Below are 13,661 nucleotides of genomic sequence, written 5' to 3' on the forward strand. Positions count from 1 at the left end.
GCCAAGACATGATGTCGTGATAAGCAAGGAGACACGGGAGACACGAGTTTGTGGGGGAATTCCCCCCTAGGGACTTGGGGAATGGTGTTGGAGACCCGGAGCTCCCCACGTCGGCGATGCGCCGTGCGCCATTGAATTAGTTTAAAACTAGAACTCCGATCGATACCTGAGAAAGAATCATGGCCAATGCCGATTCAACTTCACTTAACCTCGGGTATCCTGGAGCTTAGGGTACCGGTGCTGAACGTCCACTGCTGAAGGTTGACGCGGCCACGCGAGAGAACTTACTGGATGTGGTGTCGTGGAGGTCAGTCGTGAGCGTCCTCTTGTCTTGGAGACATGCTCGGTACTTCCTATTGTGGGTGATCCGGTTCTCTTCTGTACAAACCCTCTCCTGATATCGATTCACCTTTGCTCAAGTCGATGGTCCGTCCGTGGTAGCGGCCCACCTGCCCATGATAGAAGACGTCGAGAGGATCGGGGTGCCCACAGTAGCTGAACAGGGCGGGGCGTAGGCGTAACACTAGAGAGGGAATTTCGTAGCCCACAGCGTCGGTTCCGCAGCTCGGCTGTAATATGCATCGTAGAGGGGGGATAGAAGCACCTCAAAGGCAGATTTCGAGGTGGAGGAGAAGGGGCTGTCACCCTTGTAGCCTGGGGAAAGTGGACCGCCCGGGTTCCCAGAAATGGTATACGCCGATCAATGCCCATTGGGGTCATGGAGAGGACGCATATAATACTCGTTATACACAATGGGATTGCACGAAAACGGGGCTGTGATGCCAACGTGGTGAGAGTAGAAGAGAAGGTGAATGAAAGGTGGGAGGAAGGTAAGAAGAGGTTGAAGAGCTGAGGTTCAGTGGTGAGTGATGATAAAGCAGCGCATTACCATTTTCGTAGCGCTATTATTGCCAAGTAAATCCCGCCCTGTCAATCGAGAAGCTTCCTGCAATCAACTGTCACGGCTAGTATCACTCTGTACTGCTCGTGTATTGCGAGCTCAGCCGTCCATGAGATTGGCATGGTCTCTTGGATACATGGTTGGAGCGGGTGAAGGAAGAACCTTGGTCATAGATCCGCCTTATGCGTCTGAGCTGTCTGATGCTGAGTCCTGCACCTTCTCGAAGTACAGATTGGAACTGGAAAGACAGCCTCCCAGGTGGACCCAACGGTTCCTCAGCCAGCTATTGTTGTTTTGATGGCACTTCGAACTTATCGAATTGCGACAACGTCGGGGTGGACCACGTACGATCCTGCGGAAGCTGATCGCTTGGTTCACATAAATTGTAGAGTCGGGACTCTTCTCAGACGCTTCTGCATCAGATTTGGCAGGAGGAATAGTCACGTCGTGATTGTTTCCATCATAGCCATGCGGATATCGGCCACAGGCACCGGCGTCTCGTTTAGTCGGAGGCTGGTGGGAGATTTTGCCGTACACCTGTGCGAGCAGTCTCAAAGAATTTTGATGATGATAGTGTCTCGATATCTGGTGCTTATGGTCGAGTCTGTACCCGTATGAGCAGCAACATACCACTTTCATGGTTGAGTCACACTTGCGCAAGAGGTGTCTGGAGCTAAGCCATAGAGGTAGCAGATCGAAACCTAGCTCATGCCCTGAAGACGCCGAAGGGTCTGTAATTGTGGCCTAGCGGACAGATACACAAGTAGCTGGCAAGCCCTTACTCGAATGGATCTGCAACTGGCAGAATAATGTCGAGCTTACCCACAACCACGAATGAGCCTTCGGTAGGGGTTGTCCTGGCACCGGCCCGGACCACGTGGCTTGGTGTCTGTCGTCAAAGAGTTGAAATCCTTGCAATCTCAACGTGAATTGCGAGCGTCTAGCCCACCGGCGCGGGGAAGAGTATCACCATGCTTTACAGTTCTTTCTGCAGCGCTTCCCCCAGAGGCTTGAGCCCGTCGATCATTACCTCCAATTTCTCGTCCATCTTCTTCAACTCGTCTTTTTTCCTGGTGTTCTCCTTCACCAGGGCATCCTTGATCTTGACCAGCTCTAATCTCTGCTGCTCCATTTTCTCCCGCTCCTGCCTCTCATATTCGATCCTCAACGGCATTAGCTCCTGTTCTGGCAAATCTGCCTGATCCGGGAACATGGCGATGTATTCATCCAAGGGATGGAGTGGCAGGTGCATATAGAGATGGTCGTACGCCTCGCAAGTTCCAATCTCGCCAAGTAGGTGTCTCTGTTCGTAGTACAAATTCTGCAGCTGTAATAGCAGCCGATCAACCTCTTGCCGTGCCTCTGCTGTCTCCTGCTTGGTTGTCCGCGCTCCGAAGGCCGCCTGTCGATGTTGGCCTCGCAGCTTGGCCAGGTACGCGTTCAGAATCTTGTGTTGTTGTGCTAGCTCCAGCTTTTGCTCAAGTGTGGGGGTTGAGGTCGTTGCGTGTTCTTCCAGCCATTTCAAAACAGAAAGTGTCTGTGCCAGAGTCGCGTGGGACGTTTGGAGAAGCGGGCGCAGGGCCGAGTCTGTTATGAGATCGTCAATGGCCATTTTGGCAACTGCGGTCAGTTATTTGCTAGATGAAACAGAAGAGATCGTGCAAAGGAGACTATGTAAAAGTAAAGCGCAGTTGAAGTTATCACGGATGTTGTGCTAGGTGAATTGCCCAGCCAATCGGAGTGGAAATCTCACCGCACTGCAAGGGTTGAATATTTTTTGACAACGACCGCAACACAATCTCTTCCCACTCATCAACCCCAAAGAATGGCTCCGGACAGAGGAATCGAAGAGGCGACCGCCTTGCTCAATCTTGGAACCCAACATGATGAGCTTGTGACCGAGAAGAAAACTGCAACAGAGACAATTCCGCCTCACTTGTCGCACGACCCTGCCACCAATACGAAACAATCAGACCCGTTTCAATTTGGACAGCGATTTCTGTCAGAAGATGATGATGTCTTCGCCTACAACGCATGGGATCACGTAGAGCCAGATACGGCACATCACGAATACTGCGAGACCCAATATGCGGCGCAGCGTGCTTCTCCTGTCTCCGACTTCGACAGGACGCGCTTTAACGAACATCCCGAGAAATGGTGGGACCTGTTCTACAAGCAAAAGACAAGTACATTTTTCAAGGACCGAAAGTGGCTTATTCAAGAGTTTCCTGTGCTAAGCGAGGTCACGAGGCCCGACGCCGGTAAGAAGGTAGTCCTCGAAATCGGTGCAGGAGCTGGAAACACGGCGTTCCCAATCTTGAGATTGAATGAGAATCCAGAGCTGAAGCTGTTTGCGGTAGACTTCAGCAAAAAGGCGGTTGAAACAATGAGAAATGCACAGGATTACGCGGAGTCGAAGGGTGTTATGACAGCCGAAGTCTGGGACGTGGCCGGAGAAACCCTGCCACCCAATGTCGATGAAGGGAGCGTGGACATTGTGATCATGATCTTTATCTTCTCGGCACTGAATCCGAAGCAGTGGCAACAGGCTCTGCTAAATATTCAGCGAGTCCTCAAACCGGGTGGGGAAGTATTGTTCCGAGATTACGGCCGAGGGGATCTCGCACAAGTACGCTTCAAGGCCGGGCGATGGATGGAAGATAATTTCTATGTTCGTGGAGACGGCACCAGAGTATACTTCTTCGAAAAGGAAGAACTGGAAACGATCTGGAGAGGGGCATTCGACATCTGCAATCTGGATGTGGATCGCCGGCTGATCGTCAACCGACAACGGCGTATCAAAATGTACCGGTGCTGGATCCAAGGGCGGTTTCGAAAGAAGAATTATAGTGACACCACAGCATGTGCAGCGTTTAACGCTAGTCTGGAACCGCCACCTCACAGAAACAGATAGGGGACATATGATACACAGTAAGGCCAAGTCGTCGGTCGACCAATCCGCAATATGAATGAGTCGGCGTGACTGGAGGATTGCAGTGGAAAAGGCAGCCGGGGAGGAACCATGTCGCACCGGTGCCAAACAACGAGGCACATGCTCAGGAACGGAATGTATCGGTTCAAACCAAAAGTCAGCCAGTGTACATTCAGAACGGCAGCGGATGGGAGAGCACAACCACCAATTGGCCAAGGACGAGCATTACATGTGAAGATTTGCATTGCGGTGAGGAACTCAGAGCTCGGAAATTAGAAGACATACGTCAAACTGGTCATTTGAATGGAACCCGAGATGACTTCAGTGGCTTTCCAGCGAACGGACCCTAAAAATACTTCCGCATGGGATCAAATGACCAGATCCGTCATCCTGCGCCTCGCCTTTTCCGCAGCTCTTCCTCACTGTTGCCACCCTCTCAACCTTCTCTCACCAATCCCCACCTCGACATCGGCATGATATCTAAATAGTCATAGTGTTCATTCTTTCCCTTTCAGCGTCAGTCGTTACCGTCCTCTACCTTGTTCCTCTTGATCAGATTGTTTCCTCTCTTCCTACATCACTGCTATTGGCGCAAGCGACACGTTCCCTACGCGACTTAACTACTGGCCGTTGGACGCCGAAGACGCCTCATATTAAGCCTTTTTCCTTCTCCTTGTCCCCATCGCTCTCCGCCGTCTCCCCAAGCTGCCGAATGACGCCGACCTCAAGAAAATGTCGTGTGCAACACAAACAGTCACCCTCGAATCCGCTTCTTCCAGCCGTCAATCCAGTCCTGTGAGAGACGATGAACGCACCCGGCTCTTACCCCGAGGCCGCCGCCATTCTTACAACACTCTTCCTCGAAGACGGCAGTCGAGCATCTGCAACGCCGATGCGATTTTTGTACGGGTCGATCTGTTCTTGAGTGAGCTGAAGAGTAGGCTTGACAGGCTGGAAAAATACCGGCAAGACAGTCTTCTACACTTTGATGCTCAATTGGAGCGAGCATACCAAGTTCTGAGCGACGTACGAGACTCATGCGCACCTACTCTTTCCGGTGAACTGCTGTGGGGTGCAGCGAGACACCGGGCTCTCATCCTGGTGGATACTCTGGAGACCCGGTACAACGACATCATGCCGTCAAGGGAAACTCTAGAGCACAAAGCACAAGAAGGCATGCGTGTGATGGACTCCTTTCTTGTGGAGCTGGAGTCACGGATGCTTGAGAGGAAGAAACAGTTAATTGATTCAGGATGGAGGAAAGTTGACGACTCGCTCAATGCTACCCGAGAGATGCTAGAAGACGGCCTCGACAAAGCGCTGCGGGCGAGAGACTTGCTCGCCGAATCCGTCTCTCACGCTCTGACTCGTGCTGCGGAGACAAGGTTGATTCATTACGAAGATCTACCCACGCCCTGGAGGAACAACCCGCATATTCTCAAGGGCTACCGGTTCAACAAGACACAGCTCGAATGCCTCTCCACCATGTTTCACGCACACAACGAGATGGTGAATATTTGGTCCCACACCATCGGCTTGCTAATTGTTCTGACTGTCGCTTTTTACTACTATCCGTCCTCATCGACATTTCCCCTCTCAACCAAGATGGATGTCCTGATAGCCGCCTGTTTCTTCGCCGCCGCCTGCAAGTGCATGATCTGTTCCACAATGTGGCACACCATGAACAGCATTTCGGACAAACGATTGTTCGATAGATTCGCCTGCGTGGACTATACTGGCATTTCCCTTTTGGTGGCAGCAAGCATCCTCAGCACCGAGTGGACAGCTTTTTACTGTGAACCCATCTCGAGGGCGGTCTATATGACTTTGACGACGGCCCTGGGAATAGCCGGCGCGATTCTGCCGTGGCGGGAGAGTTTTAATCGAGCCGATATGGCTTGGTTCCGCGTGACATTCTTCGTGACCTTTGTCGTGGTGGGCTTTGCACCGGTTCTGCAACTGAACTATACGCGAGGAGCGGCTTGGACCTTCTACTTCTACGCACCCGTTGCGAAAAGCATCATGGTCTACTTCACGGGAGCTCTCATCTATGCGAGTCAAGTGCCTGAAAAGTGGTGGCCTGGGTCATTCGATTACATTGGCTGCAGCCACAACATCTGGCATGTTGCCGTGGTCCTAGGCATTATCTTTCATTATTTTGCTATGTTAGACTTCTTCCAGGGAGCATTCACCAGGGCGAGCGATGGGTGTTGCTTGGGTTGATACTTTGACACTACTTGGCGCCTGAAGCATAGCGCGGCCGTTGTCAGCAATGCATTGGCCCTGGACTGGCTTGCAATTTGGGTTGGTGTTGGGCCCGTTGAACTTGGATGCATATATGGAGTACAGAGAGAAATGTCTGTGTATCTAAGTCAACAGAATAGCATGCGTGGGAATAGTGTATCTAGGCATGATCTCAGCATGCCTCCGATATGGAGTCAGGTCTGTGAGTTGGCGTGAACATTCCGGATGCGAAGTTGAAGCCTCACTAGTCCCAAGTCCAGGCTCGATTCGACCTCCAAAGCCGAATACGACGATCTCCTTGTTGGGAACTCTACGGCTTGGAGTCAAGTCGGAATGAGGTCGAGTCTGACGCCTGGCGTTGGAGAAACTTCTGCTGGGGAAGTAATATCAATCCATTTGTATATCCTGTCAGACTACTTTATTTTCTCTTATGTACGATGTGGGCGGAAGGAAACACCACTGTCCCAGGTTAACGCGGCAGCCTAATTTCGAGACGGGCAGATATCGTATTGAGCCCTCCTCCTCTTCTTGTTCTCTCGAAACTCGCTCGGAGCGACGCATCGACACCGTGGGCGCCAACCTGCCAAACGAGCGGGTTTGACCATGGCACGGAACCTACCCATTGGCCCAGGGCAGCCCAGGAGCTCGAATCAACAAAAGATGATGCAGTCTGTGTTCAGGGTCAGTTCTGGATCTCCTTCGAGGCATGTCAAGTCGTCTATGTCAGAGAAGAAAATCCATACGAGGAGGTCCCACAAGAAGTCGCGACAGGGTTGCAAGAACTGCAAACAGCGACGAATCAAGGTAGTTCTCATTCACGAACTTTCTTCCACAAAGACCCTGAGGCAGGTCTAATGCATTGGAACTAGTGTGATGAGAACCGAGAAGGCGGATGTCTCAACTGTCAAGGCCATGGGATTTCCTGTGACTACAGCAAAGGAACGCAGCTGCATGGCAAAACATATGTCATTTTGCCCAGAGAGCAGAGACATAGTCCTGCCACATCTTCCTGCTCGAGTGACAACGGGTCGTGCATTCGGGTAACAGCCAACAAGCAAGACTCCAGCTCGAAGTATTTCGCTTCCCTAAGACTGGTTCGCAATCCGTCCACTCCTATCACGCTCGAAGGCCCGAGCCAGATGACCCCCGTGGTACATACGTTGAACCATTTCGGCACGATCACATACACCTCCATGGGATCTGATATGGGGCAAAAGATCATCCGGGCCACTGCTTTCCAACTGGCTCTCGAAAAGCCCTACCTCATGCATGCGATCAATGGCGTGTCGGCCGCACACCTCTGCCATCTTCTTCCCGCTTCTCGACACCCAGTCCAACATAACCAGAGTCAGCTTGCCAACCTGTTCCACTTTCAGAGAGCCTTGCAGCTTTTTCGTGATGAGTTGTCCGCCGGCGTCACAAAGGATAACATGAATGCAATGCTGTCAACTGTGATGCTTATCTGCGTCCATCAATTTATGCTCACCCAACCCGAACCGGATCCTGGGAAGAGTTTCGTGTACACACCGGTAGAGCATCGGCGGGAGTATCTGAGATGGTTAACGATACAGCATGGGTTCAACGCTCTGTATGCCGAATTGGGTGAAGTCATCTGGGGATCGGTCTGGCACCCGGTTCTCATGGATTCGGAATTCAAGGACCTTGCGTCCGCGGTGATGACAGCAGAAGCAGGCGATGAAACCCACGCCTTGTTTATTGACCTGTGCGACATCACTGCGGCATCGTCGACCGACAACAACCCTTACTACGAAGCGCTGGAGTATCTCCTCTTCCTACGGCAACTGAAACCCGGGATGAATACGTTCAACAAGCTGGTCACGTTCGTCGCGTCGGTTGCAGGCGACTTCCTTCAATTGCTGCTCCGCAGGGAGAAGCGAGCACTGTTGATCCTGGCACATTGGTTGGCATTGATGATTGGTGTAGAGCAGTGGTGGTGCAGTGTGAGATGTGAAAACGAATGCATCGCCATCACTACATTCCTGATGCATGATCAAGATGCAAGGGTTCGAGCCTTGCTGCGGTTTCCAGCGGAGACCGTGGGAATGGATCCGACTACGCTCGAGCCACTTGACAGATGAAGTTTCTACTACCTATAGAGCAGTCGCCGGGGAGAAATGAGGCTCAGAAACCGCAAGATTGCTTACCTCGTAGGATGGCCCGAGTATTTCTAAGTTACCTAGGTACATAGGCACGCGGCGAGGGCGGTTATTCGATGGCTCGACGTCATTCGAAAGGCTTAACTAGGGGTTCTTAGGGGGCAGAGGCGCCCCGAGGCTGGTGAGGTCTAGGCGGTGGGCCGCCCCTTGACCAAGGGGCCCCCAACGCCTCCTCGTCACGTGGGGGGCAGCCGACGTTCCAGCCTGACCTGCGCCCTTCTCTAATCAGCGCTCGCCTCGTCTTCTCACTTCAACGCCCGATTCGACTTCAACCTGTTCTGATCATCTTATTGCAAATCAATGTCGCGGGCATGATGGTGCATGGAATATACTGCACATCTTTCCCTCAAGCACGTTGACCGTGTTTTATCTTGTTCCATCGAAGAACGAAAATAATGTGTTCGGAGAGTCATCGCTACTCTCAGCACCATTAACCCATTGCTCACGATGGCCGTTACAGCAGAACCACTACAGTCCCCCTCGACAGTACTTGGGTCTGTCCGAAAGACCATCTCATCATTCGAACTCCTGATCACTTGCAACCCCCCCATCCTCGAATCACTCCTCTCTCAACTGCCGACTGAGACCATCTTCAGGCTCTACCAGACCTCTTCTTACCTACGAGACTTCTTTTCGAGATCTCCCACCTCCTGGCGATATATCTCATGGCGTCTGAATCAACCCGCGGTCACGGCCACGGCCGGCGTCGTCGCCAACGTCATTGGAACTGGACCCAGGCAATCGAGCAACTACGCCCTTGATCAAATCATCCTTACAGTCATAAACCCATTCAGCACGAGACTCGTCAGCCTAGAGCTAGACAATACTGCCGTTAGTGGGACAACCTTGACATCCACCGTGTTGATCTTGAGGAGAGAGACTCTTCGCCATGTGTCGGTGCGTGGGTGCAAGAACGTCTCTTTAAAATATCACATCAACCCTTGGTTACAAATGCATGCGTTAGCTCGCGAGTCTCCAGATGCCAGAGGCCCCCCCGGGTTCGAAACATTGGCTTTGAAGAGTCTATACACCTATCGATGCCGCCATCATAGGAGAAGGCCGTATCTGCCCAGTAGTCTCGCACGCAAAGAGAGCGATAGTGAACCTACTCATGAACTGGTCTTGACATGTCACAAACTGGGTATCTGGACGGATACAGCCTGGTGTACCACACCTGGAGCCAGGTGCTATCGTCGGAGAGGATATGTGAAACTGCGCATGCCCCAGGATCCCAGGGAGGTCTGGGTGGTCTACGATCGCTTGTGGAGAAGTCGAAACTGGCTGGGTCCGGTTGACCAGACCAAAAACCCTGTTTTGAATAAGAAGCGAAAACGCGACTGCAGGAGTTGGGAAGTTGACGAGGAAGGCATGAACGGTGAAGCTATTGGTACAGGCCCCGAGGGCAAGTCAACGCCGGCGCATCTACGAGAGTCTCATCGAAAATTTGTCGAAAACATCACTTGCCACAACTGTTCGGCGGAGATCCTGGAGCGGTGTGAACAGTGCTCGGTCATGATGCACTGTGTCGGGTGTAGAAAGACACTATGTGCCAGTTGCGCCTTTGACCGACCTTACTTGCGAAACAAAAATGCTCCGGAGGAAGAGAGAAACAAATTCTGGTGGGCTCCCGGATGTGCCGTCTCGCCTTGTTCCATGCAGGATCAGGATCTGCCTCCCGATGGAGCTGTCAACGGCAACCAAAACCTGAACACAAACACTCTTCCCAGCATCAAGTTCAAATGGTGCTGTACAGAGCCAGTGTTCTCAGGTGGCGGTGGCATTACCTTCATGAACAGTGCGAATCGAGACAGTGATCGTATCCGTGCGGCACCGCTCCCAACTGGACAGGGATGGGATGACCCCGAGTTCTTAAATGATCCTCCCCATCTTGCTAAATATACAGCAGATGCTACAGCTAAAGATGGTCCCGCAGGCCGTTGGACGTCCATCAATGTTTTATTTCACACTGCTACATATGTGAGCGGCGGAGACCATCCCGCCTCGTCGGTGCCCCGGGTTTTGTGCGACGAGTGCTATGCCTCCGAAAGCTGGAAGGTCAAATGCAAGGCTTGTTCGACGCCGATTTGTATCAAGCATGATATTGGCGAGCGTGCCCGAGCTAGGCTTTGCGGCTACAAAGAACTGACCATCGAAAAGCAAGAGTATAAGTCGCGACAGAAGGCTACGAAGTTGCTGGCCACCTTGATGCGACACCGAAGAGAGAAGGAAATGGCAGCAGAACAAGAGGAGAACGCTGAGGTTGGGATGACCGTCAGCACACCAAAAGCTGGGAGAAGTGCCCTCAAGTCGGGTCCGCCCTTCACTCCGCTCTCCTCCTTGTCAGTAGCAGGTACCTCAGCCCAAGAAGCTTCCGTCGACGCTGAGTTTGGAAGTGTTTCGAGATCGCTGCGAACCCCACTGGCAGAAGTTGATCGACTCCAGCGTCCCTTGTCACCAGCTTCAAACAGCACCGGACCCCCGTCTCGATCCACGTCCCCCTCGCCGTCCGCACATTCACTACCCGCGACGCCCAAGGCGAGCCGCCGAGGGCCCCCTCAAATCGACCCAAGCCCTAGTTGGCAAGGGTGTCAAACAGTTTTCTGCCCGGCGTCACGTTCCGCTCCCGGCGACCACAGGCGACGGTGTACAGCGGTCATCAAGCCTTGCATGGAATGCAAAGTTTACGTTTGTGGTGACTGTGCAAACAACTTCGAACCTCCGTGTCCTTGTAAGGGGTGTCGGCCTCCACAGACAGAAGGGGACAGCTCCGTATCTACAAACCTCCCGCCGAACACCGCGTCGACCGAAACACCTCCGTTTTACTGCCCCAACTGCCGGTTGGAGAGAATGCTTACAGGAAAATGCAGACTGAAGGCGCCTCTCTTTGTGGCTGCCCGTGCATGGCGTGGCAAGAAGCAGAAGAAGCGGAAGGACAAGATACGTAAACCTCTCGAAGCCCGACGGACGAGCCTTGGATCAGGAGGAAATCCCTCCAGTACAGAAGAGGCGATTGATGGGCTAGTGGAATTTTTCACGAGCCTAAACACTCAGTATCCTGGTGCGAGCCATGACCAAACCGAAGCGAGCGGACCGTCGCGGTCGGACAATGGGGGCCAAATAGAGGGCGGTAGCAACCGGCAGGAGATCCAAGAGTTGGAAGACATGGGCGCCCTGGCTCGAGATTTGATCCGCCGAATCCAGCGGTTGAGAGAACAATTTCCCCCTGGGTCTTTGGCCGCTCTGGCGCTGCCAGATATCCGATTGGAAGACGAGGCAGAGGTTGCTGTCAGGATCGCACGCACAGCGAGCGACGCCGCCCAAGTGACGACGTACCCACCGCTGCTACTCCAGATGGCAGCACACCTAGCTGATCCTCACGCTCACACTGCACCCATCACGCTGGCTCCGATCCCTTTGCCGCCGATCGAGAACGGCAATGTCAATAGCCCTCAAACCACACTCGGACAGGCTGGGCACCAGACCCAAGGTGTGCTTGAGAACGGAGTCGTCCCTGCTGGACCAGCGGAAGTGCGCGAAGAGGCAGAAGTAGAGGATGAAGATGATGGAAATCTCGAGGAGAGGGATTCAAGCACAGAATAATGACGTCAGGCGAACAAGGTTGCATAGCGGAGAGAAAAGCATTACACGATGCTAGGATTACTTGGCTTGATACGTTACAACAGGGGCCAAAAGGATGGAGTTTAGATTGGGCACAATGGATGGACAGGAGTCGAACTGGACCTGGTTTTGAGGACCTGCTATTTCTCCTGTTTGATGGCAATGATACGAAATGACTTTCACCAATTCTTCAAGCTCGGTTTTCCAGTCTCCAGCTTCTCCCAACCCGCAACCGAGACGAGCAGCTAGTAACGAGGCAATGTGGAGGACCTCAGGTGAGCATCAAACATCAGGCACACAGGAAATCAAGGGAGAGAACCTCCAGCCGCCCAGTGGCACCCATGTGCCTCCCGTTCGTAACCAACTTTCCCTCATTGTACGTTATGGCGGACTCCAAGATCGTCCTCGACAATGTTTCGAGTCTAACACGTCCAAATACTGGTTCACTAAGCGCAAAACGTTTGGTTCTGAGACGTGGTTGGTAGGAAGCTCGAACCAGCTTCAGGCTCAAACCTTGGACGGTAGTCGAAGTCCTTTTCGTCCTCCCTCTATAGGTCCTCTGCTGAGGATCTTTGGCTTCTGGTCAACGCCATAAAGGCCCAACGCAGAACGCTCATCTTCACGAAACTCCATAACACCTTGATCTTGACTTGCACACCTCTTGCAGGCCCTTGCCCACTACTCCATATCACCATCGAGGTAGCGAAGAAGACAAACCTTCATCCAGAATCACCAACCTCATGAGCCTCACCATGGCCATTAAATCCTTTCTTATGGGCAGCTTGCTATCCATTGCAGCTCTCTGTGTCCATGCCAACCCAATCCCCGAAGGAAATCCAAGAGCAACAATGGCATCCCTTGTCACCCGAGTGGCACCAGCATCAGCACCAACCGGACTGTCTTTTATCGCAAGGTCGATCTTAAACAGCCCGACTGACAATAACAACGTGACGGCTGAATCCAATTCCCCTATTGCAAAGCCGGAACACACATGCGTTCGCGAGGCTCTTGTTGCATTGGCGAACTGGCGCCAGCACTGCGACGGGCCCGGCATCCCGCCCACCAAGTGTTGGACACGGGCCCCGAATATTGAACGCTGCTGCGGCAAATGGGTCGACACCAACGACGAAAAGTACAAGGACTATCCCCCAGTCCGCACCAGCAAGGAGGTTCAAATCGGGAAGACGGCGTGGGAGTGGCGATGGAATCCCAAGACGGCCAAGAAGGGCCACCGCCGTGAGATTGTTTTACAGAGTGTGGACGAGTACAACACTGGCAAGACGGAGTGCAAGCGCTGGCGGCCCGAGAGTGAAGGTGTCTTCTTCGCCTACATGCAGCATCTGAGGGAGTATGGGATCTTCGATGCAGACAACACCGGCAAGGTCATCGACAGCAAATCGGCTAGATACAACCCTGAGGGTGGAGGGTACTACGACGACGGCCAACAGAAATACCCGTCCTTGGGAGACGGGCCGCCAATAGGATGGTAGACGGTGTATCAAAGGGTCGCATGATGGAGGCACCCAGGAGGGTATTAGGTAGTTGCTTACAGCTAGCTATTCCGTCTATATGCTCTAGTTACTATACCATACCAAAATATAGATGGTCACTTTCCCCACGATATTCTTGTCCGGGCCAGACTCTCTTTCTCGCACCACGCACCCACGTCGATCTTTGGGTTTTCTCCTTCTCGCACGACAAGCCGTCCGTGCCGCCTTTCGCAGCATAGACTGACGACAAAATGACCACATTGCGGGCCCGTCCCTCTCTGGAGATGCTCAACCTCGTG

At 52.8% G+C, this 13,661-nt stretch overlaps 6 protein-coding genes across 6 annotated transcripts; 5 read left to right on the forward strand and 1 right to left on the reverse strand.

Annotated features, from left to right (window-relative positions):
- Nucleotides 1-1,877: 1,877 nt before the first annotated feature.
- AYL99_10840 (hypothetical protein) lies at nt 1,878-2,513 on the reverse strand (the record flags this gene model as incomplete). Its single annotated transcript, XM_018842346.1, has 1 exon — nt 1,878-2,513. The coding sequence occupies one exon, from the start codon at nt 2,511-2,513 to the stop codon at nt 1,878-1,880; it is 636 nt and encodes a 211-aa protein (XP_018688507.1).
- A 213-nt stretch (nt 2,514-2,726) lies between these two features.
- Nucleotides 2,727-3,815, forward strand: AYL99_10841 (hypothetical protein; the record flags this gene model as incomplete). Its single annotated transcript, XM_018842347.1, has 1 exon — nt 2,727-3,815. The coding sequence occupies one exon, from the start codon at nt 2,727-2,729 to the stop codon at nt 3,813-3,815; it is 1,089 nt and encodes a 362-aa protein (XP_018688508.1).
- A 750-nt stretch (nt 3,816-4,565) lies between these two features.
- AYL99_10842 (hypothetical protein) lies at nt 4,566-6,056 on the forward strand (the record flags this gene model as incomplete). Its single annotated transcript, XM_018842348.1, has 1 exon — nt 4,566-6,056. One exon carries the CDS (start codon nt 4,566-4,568, stop codon nt 6,054-6,056), a length of 1,491 nt encoding a protein of 496 aa, XP_018688509.1.
- A 1,214-nt stretch (nt 6,057-7,270) lies between these two features.
- AYL99_10843 (hypothetical protein) lies at nt 7,271-8,176 on the forward strand (the record flags this gene model as incomplete). The annotated part of the gene is made up of 1 exon (XM_018842349.1): nt 7,271-8,176. The coding sequence occupies one exon, from the start codon at nt 7,271-7,273 to the stop codon at nt 8,174-8,176; it is 906 nt and encodes a 301-aa protein (XP_018688510.1).
- Nucleotides 8,177-8,701: 525 nt separating this feature from the next.
- On the forward strand, nt 8,702-11,854 carry AYL99_10844 (hypothetical protein; the record flags this gene model as incomplete). The annotated part of the gene is made up of 1 exon (XM_018842350.1): nt 8,702-11,854. One exon carries the CDS (start codon nt 8,702-8,704, stop codon nt 11,852-11,854), a length of 3,153 nt encoding a protein of 1,050 aa, XP_018688511.1.
- Nucleotides 11,855-12,720: 866 nt separating this feature from the next.
- AYL99_10845 (hypothetical protein) lies at nt 12,721-13,362 on the forward strand (the record flags this gene model as incomplete). The annotated part of the gene is made up of 1 exon (XM_018842351.1): nt 12,721-13,362. The coding sequence occupies one exon, from the start codon at nt 12,721-12,723 to the stop codon at nt 13,360-13,362; it is 642 nt and encodes a 213-aa protein (XP_018688512.1).
- Nucleotides 13,363-13,661: the final 299 nt, after the last annotated feature.

This window comes from Fonsecaea erecta (genome assembly GCF_001651985.1).
Source record: "Fonsecaea erecta strain CBS 125763 chromosome Unknown Scaff12, whole genome shotgun sequence".
NCBI classification, from domain to species: Eukaryota; Fungi; Ascomycota; class Eurotiomycetes; order Chaetothyriales; family Herpotrichiellaceae; genus Fonsecaea; species Fonsecaea erecta.